Source organism: Misgurnus anguillicaudatus, chromosome 25 (assembly GCF_027580225.2).
Source record: "Misgurnus anguillicaudatus chromosome 25, ASM2758022v2, whole genome shotgun sequence".
Lineage (NCBI taxonomy): Eukaryota > Metazoa > Chordata > Actinopteri > Cypriniformes > Cobitidae > Misgurnus > Misgurnus anguillicaudatus.
This window is the reverse complement of record NC_073361.2, coordinates 30,122,238-30,145,800: the sequence shown is the minus strand read 5'-3', so window position 1 is coordinate 30,145,800 and position 23,563 is coordinate 30,122,238. Positions and strand designations below refer to the sequence as shown.

General features: G+C 36.6%; 2 protein-coding genes across 3 annotated transcripts in view; one reads left to right on the top strand and one right to left on the bottom strand.

Annotated features, from left to right (window-relative positions):
- dnaaf3 (dynein axonemal assembly factor 3) overlaps positions 1-22,891 on the top strand; it is a 28,891-nt gene extending 6,000 nt beyond the window's left edge. Inside the window, exons 7-12 of one of the 2 annotated variants that reach the window (XM_073864155.1) lie at positions 21,260-21,382; positions 21,479-21,601; positions 21,865-22,075; positions 22,179-22,293; positions 22,373-22,447; positions 22,541-22,891. In XM_073864155.1, coding sequence (XP_073720256.1) covers positions 21,260-21,382; positions 21,479-21,601; positions 21,865-22,075; positions 22,179-22,293; positions 22,373-22,447; positions 22,541-22,679 — 786 coding nt within the window. In that variant the 3' untranslated portion in view covers positions 22,680-22,891. The remainder of the gene's footprint in view (positions 1-21,259; positions 21,383-21,478; positions 21,602-21,864; positions 22,076-22,178; positions 22,294-22,372; positions 22,448-22,540) is intronic. The other variant, XM_073864157.1, reaches the window with a different exon arrangement.
- On the bottom strand, positions 16,980-18,909 carry LOC141362020 (butyrophilin-like protein 2). Its single transcript, XM_073863590.1, has 4 exons — positions 18,779-18,909; positions 18,350-18,679; positions 17,209-17,541; positions 16,980-17,014 (listed from the first exon to the last, which is right to left on the bottom strand). The coding sequence occupies exons 1-4, from the start codon at positions 18,813-18,815 to the stop codon at positions 16,980-16,982; spliced, it is 735 nt and encodes a 244-aa protein (XP_073719691.1). The 5' UTR covers positions 18,816-18,909.
- Positions 22,892-23,563: the final 672 nt, after the last annotated feature.

Here is a 23,563-nt window from a genome sequence, read left to right as displayed (position 1 = left end):
TTATTACAATATCTACATTACACTATTTACAAAGTGTAGTATTTGAATCATATTTATCTAATTTATGTCACTTAAACTTACTGTAGGCCTTTTACTTTTATTTGACAGTTACAAAATGTTATGAAAATCATGTCATTTGGAATGCCAGTTTATTGTTTTACATGCAGTACAATACAATACAATGAACATTTGAACCCTTAAAGAATTACACAAACTGGTTTGTTTCACAGATTTGTATATCTTTTGAAGTTCTCCTGTTTTATAATCTTGATATGTTCCCCTTAACACAATCTGTTAATATTATAAGATGTGAAGTAAAACATGAAAGTAAAATAAGAAAGTGGACTCTTACTGCTTGGATGAACATTTTCCATACTACTTCTGTATCTATATCCCAGTGCAGAATCTAAAACATAAAACAGTTAGTAAACAACATTATATGAAGCTTTCAAAGGCAATTTTTGCTTCCTGAATTTAATATGCAGCAAAAATCCAGTTTAACAGCAGTGTAATATTCTCTGTTTATGTTTCAAATTATTTTTCTGTTTTTGCGCTGATGATGGTTTCTATTCCTCCTCTCTAACCTTTACACAAATGTTATAATTTTATTAAGATTTATAGCCTACTGCATTCACTGTATGAGCATTTACAGTACCATTGTCTCTTACTGAATGGGGGCATTTCTTCCTGTCACAGTTCTACACTCACCTAAAGGATTATTAGGAACACCATACTAATACTGTGTTTGACCCCCTTTCGCATTCAGAACTGCATTAATTTTACATGGCATTGATTCAACAAGGTGCTAAAAGCATAATTTAGAAATGTTTGCCCATATTGAAAGGATATCATCTTGCAGTTGGTGGAGATTTGTGGGATGCACATCCAGGGCACAAAGCTCCCGTTCCACCACATCCCAAAGATACTCTATTGGGTTGAGATCTGGTGACGGTGGGTGCTATTTTAGTACAGTGAACTCATTGTCATGTTCAAGAAACTAATTTGAAATGATTCGAGCTTTGTGACATGGTGCATTATCCTGCTGGAAGTAGCCATCAGAGGATGGCTACATGGTGGTAATAAAGGGATGGACATAGTCAGAAACATTGCTCAGGTAGGCCGTGGCATTTAAACTATGCCCAAATGGCATTAAGGGGCCTAAAGTGTGCCAAGAAAACATCCCCCACACCATTACACCACCACCAGCCTGCACAGTGGTTAAAAGGCATGATGGCCATTTTGTTTACGCCAAATTCTGATTACCATCTGAAGGTCTCAACAGAAACCGAGACTCATCAGACCAGGCAACATTTTTCTAGTCTTCAACTGTCCAAATTCTAGCCTCTTTTTCCTATTTGTAGTGGAGATGAGTGGTACCCGGTGGGGTCTTCTGCTGTTGTAACCCATCCGCCTCAAGGTTGTGCGTGTTGTGGCTTCACAAATGCTTTGCTGCATACCTCGGATGTAACGAGTGGTTATTTCAGTCAAAGTTGCTCTTCTATCAGCTTGATTCAGTTTGCCCATTCTCCTCTGACCTCTAGCATCAACAAGGCATTTGCGCACACAGGACTGCCGCATACTGGATGTTTTCCCTTTTCACACCATTCTTTGTAAACCCTAGAAATGGTTGTGCATGAAAATCCCAGTAACTGAGCAGATTGTGAAATACCCAGACCGGCTCGTCTGGCACCAACAACCATGCCACGCTCAAAATTGCTTAAATCACCTTTCTTTCCCATTCTGACATTCAGTTTGGATTTCAGGAGATTGTCTTGACCAGGACCACACCCCTAAATGCATTGAAGCATCTGCCAAGTGATTGGTTGTTTAGATAATTGCATTAATGAGAAATTAAACAGGTGTTCCTAATAATCCTTTAGGTGAGTACAGTATGTTTTATCCAGTTTATCCAGATTTTAAGTTTGTATTTTCTTACTATGTTCCTTAAAGGTGCAATTTGTAAGATATTTGCAGTAAAATCTCCAAAAACCACTAGGCCAGTGTTATATATTTTGTCCAGCTGATTACTATCAATATCTGTAATGTTTTCAACTACTTGTAAATTGTGAGAAAATTTCCATTCAAAACATTGTTACGGGGCAGCGCAGTCTCCTGTCAATGACGTTAATATCCATGTGACCCTTTGTCACCGCCTTTACTGACGTAACCCACATGACAACACTGGTCGAGTTCGAAAAAATAAAATGGCGGCCAAGGAAGCGACTGGAGCACAAATTTAGTGTAAATAAACGTATATTTTCACTTTTTAAACATTTTAATAGCATATATCTTGAGAAATTAGTATAGTAGTTTTCAAATATGTGATTAGTTATCACAAAGGCGCTCTCGGTTTATATTTCAAACACGCTGCCTTTGAAGTGCGTTGGAAAGCCTTTCTCTGAGCTTCCTTCAGGCCTCCGAGTCCGAAGTCATGTCCTCATGAGGCAGCGAGGCAACAAGTCCTCACAGCCTTGAGTTTTCTGACGCTGGCAGTGTCGTGGACAAATGATGAACTTTGATCTTTCTTATGGTCTTATGGATAACTCTTTACCGTCTGCCGCTGGTTGTGTAAGCTCCTGTTTGCGTACGGTCCAACCAAACGACACAAGAAGAGTTTGGAACAAAACGAGAGAGGATAAATTTTTTGTTGCATTCTGGATGGAGAGAGCTTCACGACAACATTTAACTAGATCGAGATTCTGATCCTGCTTGTGTTTTACGCGATGGCTGAGTTGTTTTGATTCGTAACCCTTCAAAAAACGCATGCTATTATATTGATCACAACATTAGTGTGTCGATTGTAATCAGCGCGTCTTCCTGCGGACGATATGCACATCAAAGGTATTGTACAGCAATATAAATGGTCATTTTAAGACACTTCACAATAAGATTTGTACTACATTAGGTGAAAAATCATTGTAGATTGTAAATTGAAAACTTAATTCGGTGCTGTGTTAACCATCAAATTTGGACTAATACTGTAATATCTATGACTGAAAATTTTGTTTTGAACATCACATATAAACTTACATAATGAAATATACGATGTCATCAAACGCAACATTTATAAGACTTGATTACCTTATCCATCAACGTGATTTCTTGTTCTCGTCTGATATGGCTAAAGTTAAAGACTACAAATCCCATAATTCCACGCTGCTTCAGAGCGTCAGTAAACAACATCGTTGTTGTCGGTTGATCTGGCGCCATCCAGCGGCGCAAATAATACAAACTGCATTTTTAACTTTCTTGTTTTCTTGGTTTATTAGTTCATTCAGTTAACATGTGTCTGATTATTAAATCTGCACTCTTTGTGTGGTCGCATTTGCGTGTGTTACTCTTCCCTGTGTGTTTGTAACATTGTGTTTCCTACTTACTTTTAAACCACCAAACTGACGCTTCCTTATCATTTTCACTCCAAGAACTGCGTGGTGAGTGCCCTACAATTGAAATGAGGCAAAGTTATTTAAAGCAAAGACAAAAAATATAATAGCAATTGTTACTAAGAAGTAACACATCAGTTTTGTACTGATATGTTACTTCTAACCTACATACTTATAGCACTTAAAGCACATTATAAGGAGAAAAAAATAAACTTGCATTTTAAAAGAATTAAATTTGCAACTTGCAAGTATAATCAAACTGGCAACACTATTTTAGAATAGAATAGAAGATAATAAATCTTTATTGTTCACCAAGGTGGACATTTTTCTTTGTCATACAAGTGCATGCGAGTGGTTTCTGGAAAAAGAAATAATAAACAATAAGCAAACTTCAGACACTGCGGAGAAGAAAGTGCAGGACTTTAAATACATCATGTGTCTTTCCAGAACCTTTCTGGAACACACAGATTCCGGCAAATCATTGGCAGTGTGAATGAACAAAAAAATCAAACAATCCCAGAAAAAGCCCAGATGTATTTTACGGAATGTCTGTGTGAAAAGGGCTTTACAGAACTTTTACTGGCACTGCACCAGTATACGTTCGCACCTTCATTCCTACACACATTCCAGAACCTTACATTCAGCAAATGAGCGGCGCATTATGTTACCTTCACAAAGGTGCACTAATTCATGTTCCCGCTTATTTACTTTCACTTCTCCATGCTGGTGGAATGACCTTCCCTTGCAACATTCAAAATATAATTAAAAACCCATCTCTTCCAAAAAAACCAAAATACTTTACATAAATATAGACTATTGGCCACATTTCTTTCTCTTCTCCCTTTTCGGTAAAAAAGTCTACTAAACTAGGCCCCAAATCGGGCTATTAATTCCCAAACATAGAGTAAAGATTAAAGATAAGTATTGCATAATGTTATCACTTGCTCACCCTCCTCCTGAGTTTTCTGAAGAGGAGGGTGGCGGGTAAGGGAGTAGTATGAAGCCCAGACAGGCATCAGGGAGATGGCTTTTGCAGTCTCGTCTCCGTCTCCCTTTACTCCCTTACTCAACTATTTTTTTGTTTTTGTTTTTTGATGACGCTCTGTGGGTATAGATTTGTAATGTTAAGCCCACTGATCGGGACGGGACACTAAGGGATTCAGTTCGTCGAACTTATTGTAGTTCTCCCTAAACCAAACTGTGAAGAGTCTTTCACATGGGGAGACGTTGTATCTTCAAGACCTAAACTAACTCTTTTTAAGTGTGCTTGCAAAAAACTTGACGTACACGATCCTTGGACCAAGCCTCACAAAAGTTACTAGAAGGATTTTTGATTTTCGGAAGCATTTGCCCATCACAGCCAAGATACCTGTGGCATAGTCGCCAAACAGGAAGTAGTTCATATCTCAGGATCTCTTTAACATATCTAAACCAAATTTTTATATGAACTCGGGACTCCAATGTGAAAATGCCCAAGATAAAAAAACATTGCAGTAACATGTCTATATTATGTTATTTTCAGTTTAAAATATCCAATTGAACCCTATGTAAAAATAAAAATTTTAATACAATTTTACCACTAGAGGGCAGCCCAAGCGTGTTTAATTGCCTTCACACATGACTAGACAGAAACTAACCTGACCTGACTGCGTGAATACGGTATTGAAAAACTATACTGAGTATTATTTGATACTAAATCCGATGGAATATTAATATTTCTCATATACGTTTGTGCACAAAACTGCAAATGGATGTTACCCAGGCAACTGTGCCGCCTAGGGTTGCCAACTGTTCCGTATGATACGGAATCGTCCCGTATTTGACACATAAAATTCTTGTTCCGTATTGAACTGATACGGAACGCACTTTGTTCCGTATTTTTTGAAAATCATTTCAGTGCAAATACATGACAGACACATAGCTTCTAATATGCCATCTGTATAAGAAAACCCTGACGGTGCAGTAATTTCTCCCCCTGATTGTCGATTATCAGCGTAGCGTTTTTAACATCTTGCAGCATCATCGGGGAATGCCCTTTTAATTGGTTGTTACAGTCATTGTGATGTCACATAACATAGCAACGATGACGTCAAGTGACAACAGCTGGAAATGTAAAAATGACTGCATCCGAGCAGCCGGCGAAAAAGAAACGAGCACAAAAATACAGAATTGAATGGGAAAATGACTACCCGTGGAAAACAAGACAACAAATGTTATATATCCAGCTACAAAAAAAACATCTGACAAGTCGGACAGAATACGCTAGATGTCGAACGTCAAGTGACCAAACCGGAAAGCGGCGATCGCTTCCGGTTGCCTGTATGTGCTTGTAGCTTGTTATTACCATAGATATGTATAAAGGCTAGATGGCTCGTCCGCGCTGCTGGCCAATGGAGTGCAACGTCCGCATTTTGGCGGCCATCTTAGGACAGGGCGCTCGCTCACTCGTAGCATTGAGTTTTAATGATGCAGGTACTTTTAAATGACCATAACTTGCTTAATTTTTTACCGATTTTCAAACGGTTTGGTTTGTTATAAACGTCAAAGATGTACCTATGACACTGCATACCTATACTAAAAATAAAAAATAAATTCATGAAACATGTTAAAGCATCCAGAATTATAGCCACGTTAATAACGTTTGTAAAAACCCAAACCGTTTGAAAATCGGTAGAAAATTGAGCAAGTTATGGTCATTTAAAAGTACCTGCACCATTAAACTCAATGCTACGAGCGAGCGAGCGCCCTGTCGTAAGATGGCCGCCAGGTGATGCCGTTAGGGACTCCGCCTTGAGCCATCTAGCCTTTATACATATCTATGGTTTTTACAAATTGTGCTCCATACTCCAATCCGGTAGGTGGCGGAAAATGCACCTTTAGTTGGTTTGCCAACCGCCATTAAACACCAGAAGAAGAAGAAGCTTGTTATTACACACACACACACACACAAACTGATACTGATACACACGCTAGTACGCACACTAATGGTGAAATAAAGATTGGTAAGTGTCGTGATACGGAGGAGTGAAATTGTAAGGTGTTTTTAATTACCTGCTGGCTGCTTACCTTTAGCTACGTTTTCTTGAGGTAAAGGAATGGGAATATTTTGGTTTGCTATGTCATGAAAAACTTTAGTCTTGCACAAGCAAAATACAAGAAATTGTTAATTTAGCAATCTAATCACAACTCTTTATTCTTTGCCAACAATATAGGCCTAATAATCTTTAAAATAAAACATCTCTAAAATAAAATATATCTAAAATAAAATATCTCTAAAAGAGGCATATTCAACAGTATCAATCCCCATAGAATGTTGTTGTCACTGAAAACTAAATGTCATCATAGGGTCCCTGTTAATGCAATACTGTTGTATCCTTCAATTCATTGAGCAGATGAGATGGATATTAGAAAATATTTTAGGAGAGAGAAAGAGAAGCAGCTGCAGGAGATTGGCAGGCCAGTTGATTCTGAGGGAGCCGGACCCGGTGTGATTGAGGTCAGTAATGGTCTATAGGTCTAAGGATTGTTTTTCTTTTCTTTTCTTGAATTTCTTATAACAATAAGCATTTGTTGGCAGGTCTAGGCACTATGCATAGCATACACTACATTTTTTTTCATTATATTTAATATGAGGAGGAGGATATGTCTGTCATGTTTTACTTGTTAACATCTTGGTTTCTTGACTGGTTGTTGACATAATTGTAGCTCAGATGTGAGTGCAAAAATTTTGCAAACACAAGTTACAAATACTCTGTGGGCTGAGCCCCCCCTGTCTTCCAATCCTAGTGACGTCAGTAGTTATAGAAGGCGCTTGCTGTCAAAATTTGATTGATTTATGACCCCTTTAACAGGGGGGCGGGACTATCAATCAAAAGCTGTACAATCTGTCTAGGTTTGAGAATGGTATATCAAGGGCTTTAGACAGCGAGTATCCTGTGCGTGTTTTACGATGTGTCAATCAGCTCGTTGTTTTTCCTGTGTGTGTGTGTGTGTGTGTGTGTGTGTGTGTGTGTGTGTGTGTGTGTGTGTGTGTGTGTGTGTGTGTCTGTGTGTGTGTGTGTGCGTGTGTTTTGTCAAGCGAATGTTGTCATGTTTATTGCTGTCAAAAATAAGTTTATTGTTTTAGACTGCGTAGTTTCACAAGCGGTCCTGTGCTGTCAGCGATCTTTCTCTCTCTCTCTCTCTCTCTCTCTCTCTCTCTCGCCCCCACTGCGCTTCTCGCACCCAGCCCTGCATTCTTTCACTGCGGGGTGTCCATTGTAAACGAGTAAAGCTTTCTAAAACTCAATGTTGGTAAATAAAGAGTAATTTACCCTGACGGTGACAAAAAGTAAAGGTTTATTTTAGATTTAGGCAATTCTTGATCCATGTATGTCTGTGATTAAAACATGTGAATGCGTGCACCGACGGCGACAGAGAACTTACACTGAGGCGCTCTTATATCTGTCGTTAAGAAACTTTTAAACGATTAAAGACGTTTTCATCTGCGGCTGTCCGGAGATGTGTGTGTTTTACGAAGTGTCAATCAGCTCGTTGTTTTTCCTGTGTGTGTGTGTGTGTGTGTGTGTGTTTTTTGTCAGGCGAATGTTGTCATGTTTATTGCTGTCAAAAATAAGTTTATTGTTTTAGACTGTCCAGGTTCTGTGTTGTCAGCAGTCTCTGTGTGCGTGTATCTCCCGTCAGCGTTTCTCGCACCCAGCCCTACATTCCTTCACTGCGGGGTGTCCATTGTAAACGAGTAAAGCTTTCTAAAACTCAATGTTGGTAAATAAAGAGTAATTCACCCCCACGTTGACAAAAAGTAAAGGTTTATTTTAGATTTAGGGATTTCTTTAATCAAGTCTGTGATTAAAACGTCTGAATGCGTGCACAAGAGAACTTACGCTGATGCGCTCTTATATCTGTCGTTAAGAAACTTTTAAACGTTTTAAGACATTTAAGCCCCTCTTGTGGTTTGAATTCATTATGTCACCTAACATCCGAGTGTGTACATGTGTATTTACGATAAATGTAACACGATACGCATTGTCAAAATAAAAGGTTTCCTGAACATGGTATTCCAGTGCGTGTTTTTTGTCTCGCGAGTGCTCGTCATATTTATTGATGTGAAAAAAGTTTGATGTCTAAGACGTTCAGTTTCTGGACGGTTGGTTTTTACCAGCGGTCTCTCATTCTCACCACCCGTTATCACCCACCCAGTAGACCCTAGTGTGTCTGAACAGTGGTGGGGTTCAGCGGCCCGTATTGTTCCTAAAACTCCGTGCTGGTAAAATAAGTGTAATACAGCCATTGACAAAAAGTAAAAGGTTTATTTTAGATTTAAGATGGTCCACCAGCGCCTTTATGGCAAACACTTCAGGTTCTAAAAGTTTGTAACACCAAGAATTTGTTTAATGAAATATACAGTACATGTATAAGCAATATGCCCCCGAGTCCATAATCTCCGGACGGGTCGCCAATACTCTTTTCTTTAGACTAAAGGGTATTTATTTTAACATAAATAAAAGTTTATTTGCATCACGAACGCCGAGAAACTGTTCATGCACCGCAATCTATTGTTCACGCGCATTAAAGGTCGATCACCGGTGATGACCAGAGAACGAACCGGGTGTGTGTTCATATAAACTTAATAAATGTAATTCTGTCCGCTCTGGCAAAATAAAAGTTTATTTTAGATTTAGCCATTTCTTTAACCAAGTCTCTTATTAAAACAAGTTACTTTTGCTTAGGGCAATAGGCACATGCACACACATATCTGTGGTATTAAAAATAAGGTTTTTAAAGTTTAAGAAATTTAAACATTTGGAAAAAATCAAACATTTTTGGTGTCAGAGTAAACTTATATCTAATGTCATATGAGCCGTACCGTGTCGCGTTCGTGTCTGTGTGCGTGTCCGTGTCAGTTTATGTATGTGTGTGTTATGCGATCGTAGAGTAGGGCGGGGGATGTGAGAGACTGTGAGGGTGTGTGTATGTGTGTGTGTGTGTGTGTGTGTGTGTGTGTGTGTGTGTGTGTGTGTGTGTGTGTGTGTGTGTGTGTGTGTGTGTGTGTGTGGTTATCACGTGGTGGGGGTCCCAAATGATCAATGGCAGGATTTTTATGTGACGGACAGGCCCTAGGTCAGCCTGTGGGGTTAGATACAACTTAGGTTAACATCTATCAACGCATAATAAGCAAACATGAAATTATATTATACCTATGCATTGTTACTGATGTTCCTAGTTTTGTGTATTTTTCTTAAACAAACTTTTGCTTTTCAAACTTAGTCAGTCTTCAGACTTTTGTCTCTTCATACATTTGTTCAAAGTTTTTCTTCGCTAGTGTCAACCCGTGTCTGAGATTTTGTAAACTCATGTACATACATGTGTATTTTTCTTAAACTTTTGCTTTTCAAACTTAGACAGTCTTCAGACTTTTGTCTCTTCATACATTTGTTCAAAGTTTTTCTTCGCTAGTGTCAAATCCTGTTTGAGATTTTTTTTGTAAACTCATGTACATACTTGTGTATTTTTCTTAAACAAACTTTTGCTTTTCAAACTTAGTCAGTCTTCAGACTTTTGTCTCTTCACACATTTGTTCAAAGTTTTTCTTCGCTAGGGCCAAATCCTGTTTGAGATTTTTTTGTAAACTCATGTACACACTTGTGTATTTTTCTTAAACTTTGGCTTTTCAAACTTAGTCAGTCTTCAGACTTTTGTCTCTTCATACATTTGTTCAAAGTTTTTCTTCGCTAGTGTCAAATCCTGTTTGAGATTTTTTGTAAACTCATGTACACACTTGTGTATTTTTCTTAAACAAACTTTTGCTTTTCAAACTTAGTCAGTCTTCAGACTTTTGTCTCTTCATACATTTGTTCATAGTTTTTCTTCGCTAGTGTCAACTCGTGTCTGAGATTTTGTAATCTCATTTTTCTTAAACAAACTTTTACTTTTCAAACTTAGACAGTCTTCATACTTTTGCCTTTTGCATACATTTGTTCATAGTTTTTTCTTCGCTAGTGTCAGATTCGCTAGATTTTTTTTTGTAAACTCATCAGATGCACATACTTGTGTATTTTTCTTAAACTTTTGCTTTTCAAACTTGGGCAGTCTTCAGACTTGTTCTTAGTTCTATCTGCTCAGACAATATTTTGCATTCATCAATCGTCTTGTTTTCTTTGTAAGCGACATCATATATCTGTGATTGTTTTTGTGAATAAAGATTGTTTCATTTCTATAGTTTATGCAACATTTTGGCAAACTCTTTAAATTAGTGCTAGATGATTAAAACAACAACGCAAAGTATGTTTTAGATTTACTTACTAAATCTTTCACGACGAAACAGCGATGATAGCATTATGTCTGAATCTGTAAACTTGTAACACCACCAATTTCTGACACACCCACCAAACAAGAGAAAACGCTTCTAAAACCTGTTGCACTTCGTTGCACACCGTTTCAAGGAAACATGTCGTTCAACCCGGAAACCGTAGCAAAACGTTGCGCACCGGTGTGAGATTGAATGTGCCCCCGGTAGATGAACATAGATACTCAACATGACTGCATATCAAAATTCCGATTGGAGGGAATGTTGATTGACATTGGCTTAGCCCAGTCAAAATCCAACCCAGGTGGATAACTTGACAGTTTCGAAAATGAACGTGGCGAATGGGTGACGTTGTATCGTTCAGTAGTGCTGTCGTAGTGGTACGGGTCACGACCCTGGGTTTGGCTCGCATGTGATTTCCAGATTAATACACAAATTTAAATAGGAAAAGTTTATAATTTGCATGTGTTTCAAAGGCTTGCAAATGCTAACACTCAAGTGATTTAAAACAATTTAACCGCAAAAAGGCGCTAAAGTGAGCAGCTTTCTGTATGCACATGTGGTTTAATGTGTCCGGTCCAGTTCCAGTCAGGCACGTGCCCAAGTGCAAATCTTTTGTGCCCTGGTGTAAATCTCAAGTTTAAATTTTAGCGGTTAACTAGTGCAATCCTTTACAATGACAATCGTGGCAAAAACGGATCTATATGCAATGTATTTACCCAATGCTTATAAAAGCGACAAAGCAGTCGCATTGCCGCGTGCACGCACGTATCCATGTCCGCGAGCGTCTTTGCGTTCATTCGCGCACAACCGCATTCAAAAGACGCCACACGCGAGTGAGTTAGCTTATGAAAACATGACGAGACTAAAGGAGGTTTCTAAATAACAATGCTAATTTTGACTCGATTGGCTTCTGTAGATGTACATCAGAAATGTTTTGTGCAAAGCAGGGAAAGGGAAGCAGAAAGGAGAGATGATGAGTTTAAGGGAGGTAAGACAAACTACATCCTGTCAGGTCTCAAACATTAGAGGAAAAATCTCAGGAAAACCTCTTGTGAAATCTATAGGATTGCATTGTTGCTGAGAAAATCAACAGATGTATGTGTTATACTGTTCTGTATTTTCACATATGAAATAAAAATTTAGTTTACTAATATTTAACTCTAGGACACTAACTTACATAACAGTTAGCAGTAACTATGACTGAGATTATTTAGTATAGCAGTCATAAAATGACTGGTTTCTTAAAAATTTCTTTTAAAAATATACAATGAGAGCAATGATACATGACTTAATGTAGAAAATATTTATCTGCTGTTATTATTTCCAAACATGTTATGCCATTTATGCATCCAAACATGTTAATAATGTTATGAGGATTACACTATATGTATCTTTCCCAGTAACTGTTGCACTGTAGAATAGTGGGTTAAGCAAAGGACATTGTATTTGAAGTTTTGCACTTCTTGCACACAGGGAATTTTCTGCTTGGGGCCCCCATAGACCCAAGAATCGCCTCAGTGTAGCCTATATGATCTTAAACTTCTGTGATGAAATTCATGTCTGCATTGATGTTCAGTTCAGACTTGCAAATTAAAGATCATTTTTTTCACTTTGGTTTGGGTGTCTAATATTAGGCTATATGATGGTCTTGTAATAATAATTAAGTAAAAGCCTATTTTCATTTTTAGACAATGGTAGTGCATTTGTATGAGCATAGCAAATATTTGTAAATCAAAATACACCTGATGACAGTTAGAATTTGAAGTATTGAGTATATTTACTGTATAATATACAGTATTATATACAGTAATATATTCTGTATATGACCATATTCTGGTGATCCTGGGGTCGTGATGATGGGGCCCTTGAATATTGTTGCCCAGGGTATAGCAAAGTGTTAATCTGGCCCTGTCTATTCTGTATTTGTATTTTTTTCTGTACTGTTTGTGTATGTTGCCCTTCATAAGTATTGGGAAAATGCAGGCAAAATTTCTCTGTTTGCTGTGGAGTCAAGAAATGTCTAAACATTAAAAGGTGAACATGATACAGTACAGAATCTGTCACATAAACTTTTTACCTGTTTTAAAGGAACACGCCCACATTTTGGGAATTTAGCTTATTCACCGTATCCCCCAGAGTTAGATAAGTCCATACATACCTCTCTCATCTCCGTGCGTGCTGTAACTCTGTCTGACGCAGCCCCCGCTAGCTTAGCTTAGCACAAAGACTGGAAATGCATGGCTCCAGCTAGTATACTGCTCCCAATAAGTGACAAAATAACGCGATCATTTTCCTATTTATGTGTTGTGATTTGTATAGTCAAACCGTGTACAAATAACAAGGTGATGTGAGACACAGCGATCTTTTGGCAGTGTGCATGCTGAGAGCTGTGTTCTCTGGGGACGAAGCACTGCCGCATGGGCGGAGTGATCTGCTTGCAGCACACGAGAAGCCCCTGGTGAGGAGCAGAGAGTTCGGTCAGAATTGTGCAAATCACTCCGCCCATGCGGCAGTGCTTCGTCTTCAGAGAATATAGTTCTCAGTATGTATACTGTTAAAAGATCGCTGTGTCTCATATCACCTTGTTATTTGTACACGGTTTGACTATACAAATCACAACACATAAATAGGAAAATGATCGCGTTATTTTGTCACTTATTGGGAGCAGTATACTAGCTGGAGCCATGCATTTCCAGTCTTTGTGCTAAGCTAAGCTAGCGGGGGCTGCGTCAGACAGAGTTACAGCACGCACGGAGATGAGAGAGGTATGTATGGACTTATCTAACTCTGGGGGATACGGTGAATAAGCTAAATTCCCAAAATGTGGGCGTGTTCCTTTAAAGGCGGAGTGCACAATGTTTGAAAGCCAATGTTGATATTTGATAAATCACCTAAACAAACACGCCCCTACCCCAATATAATCTGGACCTTCTTTTAAAAGACCCGCCCCACACATACGCAACCCGGCAAAGATGTCGTTTAGTAGACACACTCCTTACTGCTGATTGGTTACAAGTGTGTTTTGGTAGTCGGCCCGTCTCCTTTTCCAAAGCGTTTTTCAAACATCGTGCACTCCGCCTTTAACATAGACAATATTCCAACTCAATTGAACAACACATTTGTATTTTAATACTCCTATCTAATGTGGGCATATTGAGACCATTGACTAAGAAGTGTTGAAGTGATGAACTGTGTCCTGATGCATTAATTGTTCACACATGAAAAGCATTAAATGTGTAGGATCAGTTTTATTCACTTATGTGCATTTGGGTACAACACACATACAGCATTAAATGCTGTTGTTCTTTGTTGGTAAAGCATGTATGTGTTGAAACATAAACAAATGTTAATAAAATGTGACATTCTGTACTTCTGACATACTGATATTCATCCTATCAATATCTGGTCTCCACAGCAAACAAAAAAATATTGTCTTTACTCTTCTGATACTTATGGAGGACACTGTATATACTGTGTGTGTGTGTGTGTGTGTGTGTGTGTGTGTGTGTGTGTGTGTGTGTGTGTGTGTGTGTGTGTGTGTGTGTGTGTGTGTGTGTGTGTATTTTTTTTCAAGAGTAATAAGTAACTCACTACTTGAGAATATTTTCATTGCATACTTTTTTACTTTCATGCAAGTACATTTTAAAATCTTTTACTAGTAATTATTCAGATGCCAGAGCAACCAGGTCAGAGCAACTGCCCCTCAAAATTCCTGTGCATGTCCCTGATGCTTAGCTACTGTTGAACGGGAACACGATCGATTGCATTATGCTGTTAATCACTGAGTAAAATATTTTCTTTTATCTTAAATTTTAGAGAAACAGTTGTTACAAGTCTGTATAAATTTCTGTGTGTGTGTGTCACATGAACACTCTAAAAACTAACGGTGCTATATAGCACCAAAACTGGTTCTTTGCTCGTAATCATAGAAGAACTGTTTTTAGTGCCATATAGCACCGGTGAAGCACCAGTGAAGCACCTGTGTAGAACCATATAGTTCTATGTAGGACCATGTGTGGTGCTATATGGCCCCTATTTGGTTCTACACCGGTGCAACACAGGTGCTTCACCGGTGCAACACAGGTGCTTCACCGGTGCAACACAGGTGCTTCACCGGTGCTATATGGCACTAAAAACGGTTCTTCTATGATTACGAGCAAAGAACCACTTTTGGTGCTATATAGCACCGTTTGTTTTTAGAGTGAATACTTTCACCTATTAAAACCAAACTTTGTACATGAACTTGGGACTCCAATGCGAGGATGCACAAGATAAAAAAACATTCTAAAATTTTACATTTCACAAATCATGTTAGTGACCGCAACAGAGCAAGCACACTTTTGCGGTTCCTCCGGAAGTGCATTTTCTATTTTTTTGTTCTCTCAAACAGGTAGAAATAGTAAAAACTTGTATCTTGTTTATAAGCACCTTTTGTACTATTGCCTCCCTATGACACATCGCTTTTATTATTTCCTAGTCTTTGTTAAGTTGCTTTACACTGTCAGAAAAAGGTACAAAACTGTACCTTTTCTGTCACTGGGGCTGTACCCTTTCAAAAAGTACAGCTTTGCACCGAGGGATTTCATTTTAGTACCTCAGATGTACATTCTGGGACCAAAGAGAGCTTATTAGTACCTCAAAAATACATATTAGTATCTCAAGGGTACATATTGGTACTAAATGTTTACATATCTGTACCTAATGATCCATACAATTACCTTCTTAAAGGGTGCTGCCCCAGCAGCTAGGGTACATATTTTGACTTTATTCTAACAATGTAGGTCCTAAAGGTACGGTAATCTACCCAAAATTGTATTATGTTTTGTATCCCTGTTAAGGTAGTAAACGGAAACTTAGGGTGCAGTGACAGAAAAGGTACAGTTTTGTACATATATTTTTTGACAGTGTAGACAAAAGCGTCTGAATGCCTAAATGTAGATGTAAACACTTACATTCTTGTAAACTTTCCACTGGATTGTATGTTGGCATAAGCATTTTCCCACACATATTTTCTTCTAAAATGAACCAAATATCAGGATAATCACATCATCACTTCATAAGTCAAAACGTAATTAAAAAAAATTATTACAAGCAGGGTAGCCCCAGTAAAATTGTAGCCCCAATAAATAACAGATAAATAAATAAATATTAAGAAATATAATAATTAAAATATGATTATGAAAATACTTATGTTAAAGCAGATTCTTTTTTACTTTAGTTTACTATAACATAAATAATGAAACTAACATTACCATAAATATGAAATAAATCAATAACAAGAAATAGTTTTGTACTAATTACCTGCTGATTGTTTAAAAATAATCTTGTTTAATAATCGATTGTTTAAATAATTTCAGAAACTGTAAAAAAACCCTGTAAATTCTACAATGTAAACAAAATCCGTAGAAATGACATTATTACTGGCAGCTGATTTAAATTGATGTTATATTTACTGGCAACAGTTTGTTTAAAGTTAAATTAACTATAAAATTACAGCCTCATTCAAAGCATTCTTGGAACCAGAAATCCTCATCTAGCTTTTCCTGTTTTTCCTTCAGATTTTGTTTCGCAGAATGCTTTGCATGAGGCTGTTAGAGTTTTATTCTGTAAAGATAAATACTTGTTAATGTGTATTGTTCATTTAACTTAATTTAAAATGTTGCAAGGAAATAACAAATTTAATTTTAAATTTTAAATCTACAATAAGTTACTGTCATCCAGCTGCAGTAATACTGTATCTAAAACTGTTTCTAAAAATTTTTTTTTACAATGGAACACACTGTAAATTCTGTTCAGCTATTTAAACATAGTACATGAACATCAAGGGTGAACAGTTCTAAACTTGTTACTTTTATATTTCCCTGTTTGATACCTGCCTTTTTACATCTTATAATATTCAAGGCCATTTTTGCATCTCATTGTATTTTAGACTTACTAGTTCTCCACCTTCCGATCTTTCTCTTCGGTTTATCTAAAATGAACCAAAAAATAGGATTATCACATTATCACTACATAAGTCAAAACATTATCTGTATCTTGTGCTTTTATTTTTGAAGTCAAGTTATGTTCTTTTGTTGACATGTTCCCTCTGTATATATAGCCCTGTCTGTTCTCATTTGGCTTGTCAGTTGTTGTTTGTTGGTATGCATGCATGTGTTTCCTGTTGCATTGTTGTTGTTTTTCCATGGTTCTGTTTATTTGTTTTGATTCAACTCAGATTTATGTATATATTTACACAAAACTTGCCTTACTGTATTTCCTTATTCATTAAATAACACAACACACTGTCAACTTCTAATCATGAGGGTTAAACAATATGAACCTACAGAGAGTGATTACATAAAATTAAAAAATGTGCATATCACATCAAATATACATCTTAAATAAAAAATACATTACGATATTGTAACAGTATTTGAATATTTTCTAAATTTATCTATAAATGTTTTTATTTCTAAACGACAAAAATAGGCTGTAGAAAAAAATGCAATAACTGAGATATAGTTTATGTCTTACCTCTGACACGTAAGTGAACTTCTGCTGTGATCAAATTTCCATCGTAAAATACTTTGCATGTGTAGCTTCCTGAGTCTGATGGCTGAAAATTTCTTAAAGTCAGAGAAAGATTTCCTCTCTCAAGTTCCTCGGTGGACAAACTCACTCGATCCACATAAGCAGGGTTTGCTGTTTCCTGGCCATACTTGCAATCATAAACAAGTTCTCTGCTTTTAAGCCATTTGATTTTCATTGACACAGCATTAGTTTCAGGTTCAAGATTAAAAGGTAGGGTTACATCTTCTCCGAGGTCAGCAAATATTGTGTAAGGGGCCACAAGTCTAAAGTTTTCAGCTGGAGAGAGAATTGTTTTTATTAAAAAAGCATAAAAAAGATTATCAGTTAAACTAGTTTGAAACTTAATATTAAAGGTGCGACTTAAAAATCCTTTAAAGCTTTATCATAAAGCTTATCATATCAAAAAGTATGACAATATTTTGCATTAATGCATTTTTTTGCAGATGTTTCATCAAAATAAATTTACATGGCATTCAAAGATTTATTTTATAAGAAGGCTGTGTTTACAAAGAATTTAAGCTGTGTCCTTCCAGTTGAAGCAAGAAGAACCATTTTATACGTTTAAATTAACTTTTCAAAAATGTCACCTCTTTCAGCACAAACAGATCATGCTAAAAGTAAAACTGAATATTGTGCTCTGCAGCTGTAGGGTCAAATAAAAATACGATCATAATTTTGCTGCCTTCAATTTTTAAGTTCAATCAACTTTAGCAAGTTTTTATCTTGACTACAGACGAGTTACAACAACTATATTTTATAAGTTATAGCAACTTATCTCTAGTCAAGATAAAAAAACAGTAAGTTAAATAATTTGTAAATCCAAGTTGATTAAACTTAGCAAAGGCAGCGATTTTTTTTCAATAGTGTAATCATGTTGATTTCAATTTAAATGTGGGTGGATGATGGTAAAATAAAATAAACATCAGGAATTTCCAAATTCATTTTAGGCTTGCTTCTGACTAATTAAAAAAGTTACTACCTAATGTATCGTTTTATCTTTTGTGAATTGTCTTTAAAACATGTTCAGTCTCTGGCCATTCAAGAATGTTATACTTTAACATTAAGTCTGTATACTTACATGTACAGCTTAAATGGAGAAAAATATATTCTTCTTTTGCTTGCCATTCAGAGATGACCTCACATGTATAGGCACCCCTCTGTGATAATTGGATGTCTCTGAGTTTTAGAGACACATCTCCATTCTGTAAATCCAGCAATGAGAGGCTAACTTTATCCTCATAGCCTTCACTCACTGTCATCTGTCCATCTTTATAATGACAGATAAGATCACCTCTGTACTTCCACTTGATCTCCATTGAAGCAGCACTCATGGCTGGCTGAAGTTGACATGACAGAACAACATCATCTCCAGGATCAGCAAATTCAATATCACATTGGCAAACAAGAGAGAACTCTGAAAAAGAAACAACATATTTCAGTCAGATGTGTCATTTTTGTGACAGTATTTAATATACACTGTGCCTGGAAGTTACAGGTAACGTCTTTAACTTGCCTTGCATATTTCCTGCTATATCTTCAGGCTCAGACATTTTAATATTTCTGGACACCAAAGACACAGATAAAAAAATTTACTGTAATCCTGAAAAATAAACAAGAACATTACAAGTAACTGCATGAATGACATCACAATTCATTATGTCTACTACAAAACTTAATTTAGTCCTGAGTGGTTAATCATCTAAAACATATCAAATAGTACATGCACTAAAATAACTTGATAGGGCTAATGTAAGATGTAAAGAGTTTGTTTACTTTATTTTGCAACTAATTTAATTATTATTTAAAACAAAACTATTTAATTAAATGTAAAAATATTGCCCCCTACTGGCAGAAAAACAAGGAAGCATGTAAACCGGTTAGACAAGAAACAGTGGTATCTAAGTCAGCAAAATAAACAAAATACTAGTTACAACTTCTGTCTAAAAAAACATGAGTTGCGTTATTATCTCATATTCCGCGATAGAAAAATTCAGTCTATAATATTAGACTATTACATACTACTGACACTGAAATAAGTAGGCTATGGCTGACATAAGAGCCTACTCCCCGCCACATTAGTTATACTTGACGTTGCCCATATAGATTTTTTTTTTTTGTAAAAGTGTAGTATATGTAGTTTTCTGTTGTATTGGTTACTATAAACAAAACCATGGTTTTACAACAGTAACCATGTTTTTTACTGTAGTTAAGCCATTTTCGTAAGACAAGTTATACGACTAAAAAAGCACATCCTATATATTTCTAAATTTTTATTAGGTGTCGCCTGTTATTTACTGTGGTTAAATATACAGTAGACTAATTTCACAATACCGAGTTATTTTGTTTCATAGGTCTGTCTATTAACGAGATACCAACTACGCAGCGAACAACATATGCTATCGGCGACTGATTGGCTATGTGGCTAAATAAACTTTGTAGAATTTAACTGTAAATCTTAATATCTATTTTCCTGCAGAAATAAACCCAGTTACCTTAATTATTTTGACAGAAATAGTTCTCTCCCAGACGTTTTGATTTGAAACCCACAATATTTACCTGTACAGGTAAGCTAACACGGAACTGACATTATTTTTCTGATATGCTTTCACTTTCACTTGTAAATCAGTTTTTTTTTTCTTGTGTATTCAACCGCCGATGTAACTTACAGCGCTAAGAAACACATCCGGGTTTCTTCCGTTTTTGTTTATATCTCATGCTAAATAGTTTAAAAAAGAAAACAAAATGTAACATAAAGGGCAACCTGAAACACCCCAAAAGGATAATGTTGTTTACTAAGGCAAGTTATCTCTTAACTCTCTTATGTCTCCAGAGCTTTTGGAGTTATTGCAAAAAAGGCACAAACATATTTCAGGTTTAAATGGGACATTTCACAATACTTTTTTAATGTCAAATAAAACTTTGGTGTCCCCAGAGTGCGTATATGAAGTCCTAGCTCAAAATACAATAATAATGGCAGTGTCATGGTTTGATAGTGCAGATTAAGGGGCGGTATTATCCCCTTCTGACATAACGAGGGGAGGCAAATTTCAATTACCTTTTTTTTACATGCTTGCAGAGAATGGTTTACCAAAAGTACACTCTAAAAACAAACGGTACTGGAGTTTTCACAATTTCTAGGTTGATAGAAGCACTGAGGACCCAATTATAGCACTTAAACATGGAAAACGTCAGATTTTCATGATATGTCCTGCAAATTGGGCATTTGGTTTGGATAAGTGTTCAGGTGTTGGATAACTTTTTGCATTAATAATATTAATTATTATTATATATTCAAATTTTTAGTGTAGAACTCATGTTCACACAGCAGCAGAATGTGGTTATGTTGTTCAGTATTCTTGTTTTAATAAACATAGCTACTTCTAAAACAAAAATGTGAAAATATTAAAAAGTCTGCTTCTGAAGACTTCCTATTGGCCTGTAGGCTAGTTGAATAAATAATGTTTTCAAGATATTTTTGTCAAATGCCCAGTTATTTGCAACCTGTAGTAAAATGTATGCTCTGTGTGCAACCAAAATCTCATCAACGATGAGATACAGAGCATCAGTACAGTTTAGCCTCTGTTGGAGCCATTGACGTATTAGTGTTTTATAATGTATTTAAGTTTGCATTAATCTACAGGTGGCGAGGAAAGGATGGTCATTTTTTCCACCAATTGATTTTGATGACAAAACACAAAATTATATAAAGAAAATAACTTTTTTCAGTTGTGATGATATTAAGAGTTTGGAGTATCATATTTTTGTTGTTGTTAACGAAGGTTGAAGTATTTTAAGTATTTTTATTTGCCTTTATTTAAGTTTGGTTTGGGACACCCGTGTTCGGCAGCACCTGGGAACTCGGTATGACTCATGACAGGGCTGTTTCGACTGGGATCTCACCATAAAACTGCACTAGAGAGGGGTATGTAAAAATATGTCATTATTGTACACCTGAAAGTTTAAGATATCAGGACTGTTAGATTTTCTCCTTTAGTGTGAGGTCATTAACAAACATCAGTATGTAAAATGGAGAGAAAGTGGTGTTGCCTTTGAGATGAGAGAGGGGTTATATCAAACAGCCAATCAGAGCTTGCTCTCAACACGAGTGTTCAATCATGTGAGTTGCATCAAATTTGACATACAGATATCTATTATAGTTTGTTATGTATGGCTCATGATACGCTATGTGTGTGTGTGTGTGTGTGTGTACCAGAGAGGAAACAGGGTTGGAGTAAGAGGATATTGGGGTGATATCGTCTCCAGTCCATATCTGTCCTTCGGCATAGAGACGGAAGACAAAGACCTGCTAAAGAAACACAACAATCAGCATGTAAAGGTGAAAAAGTTCAGATAAAAACTCCATATACAATTCAAATTTCATACACATAAACCTTAAAGATATTACAATGAACGTCATTATTATATTGAGTGAGGTAACACATGTTAAAGTGTAAAAAAATGCAAAGGAGAGGTAACATATTGTTCCTTCTTTAAATATGACACCTGTTCAAGCCCACACCTATAACATGTTTTTACAGCTAGTAAATACATGTTATACATGTCATGTTTTACCTTTTTCTGATTATCTTTCATGTTCAGACTGCTCAGGATATTTCTGAAGTCAACGTCCTGGCATTGTTTGAATGTCTTGCCAGTAGAGAGCGATCTCCTCTAAGTAAAGATGCTCCTAGCACCTCAGGTACCTATAATCCATCAACGGATGACCCAATAACATCAGAGGAAAAAGACACAAATGAAGCCGCCTTTCAAACTCACACAGAACTGGAACCACAGATATCACAGCCACACGGTAACATCATGTTAAATAAATACATAAACAGTGAAATCTTGTAACCATATAAATCTCTTGCTGTTTTGCTATCATTTACTTCTGCTTCTGTGTGTTTTCACAGATTTGATGAATTTAAACGGGGTGAAAGTCTCTTTTCTGTCTCCAGACTCTCTCACCAAACTTCCTCTTAAAAACAGATACAGAAACCTGTTTAACACCATCTTCTGTTCAGCCAGGTAACTCATCAAAGAGAAAATAGAAACCACTACACTGAACTAGATTCAGTAATGATAACAGTCTCTCTCTCTCTCTCAGTATGGTTCCTCAGATTGATTCATCTCTGAGACAGATTGCAGCACCCGATGCTGTACTGGTTGTAGAGATGGCAAAGTAAGTCTCTCATCACACACACACACAAATAATCCTTACTCTGAAGAGTATCTTTTTCAAGTATTATACATCTGATCTTCCCGTTTTCTTTAGCTATCTGTTGGACCTCTCAAAAGAGCAGGTGTCAGGTTTTGCTGAGAGAGTGAAAGAGATCGCTGAAGAATCCGGTTTCACACTGAAACAAAACCAGAGCGATGATGTCTATTCAACATTTACATTGAAACAGGACTGAACGTGCAAATTGGTGTCAGTAAAAAAATCACCTACATTGAATATAAATAAAAACAATCCAGTATTTCAGTTTTTCTATATAAAGATTTGTTCATTGAACTGTACTATTTTTAACTTTTGACATTTTTTATCTAAATGTATATTAAAGCAATATCACACAAGAAATAAAAAATAATAATAATCTGTTAATGATTATATATTATGTACTTTCAATTTTGTGCCAGTTACTTTTTTCCATCATCAAACAGAAAATTGTAAGGAATTGAACTAAAATACTATAATAATAGAAGAGGAGAAAAGGAAATGAATAAAACGGAACGGTTGTCACATTAATTCAATCACACAAACAACCAGACAGCCCTTCTATCAGGATTCCCACTCCCAAGTCAAATGTCAAATTCCCTGATATTTCCCAAACATTCATGGACTAAAAAGCTAAATTTTCAGGGCCTATGTCTGGTATGCCGTGAGTTTATAAAAATGTAGCTTAAAAGTGTAAAATGAATAAACAGAGCCAATAAACAGCTTTTGTATTGTACAGTGTTCCCACACCTTGGCTAACTTCAAATTCAAGGACCTTTTTAAGTACTTTCCAGGTCTAATACCCTCAAATTCAAGGACTTAATGTGGGGACACATTTCAAGTGAGAGCAAGGTTACATTGTGTTACTTTTAAAGATACATTGGTACAGTTCCCTTTCAAGGGAACTTGCGCTGCGTCACTGCAGTGACACTTTGGGGACACCTCCAGGGGTAAATGCGTCTGAATGCGTAATTCAAATTCAACCAATGATGAGACTTAACGACAAAGACAGGGTGACGCGGGAGCCAGGAAGTATATCGCTATCTGAAATATTGCCAAAGACACAGCGTCTCATTCCCCTCT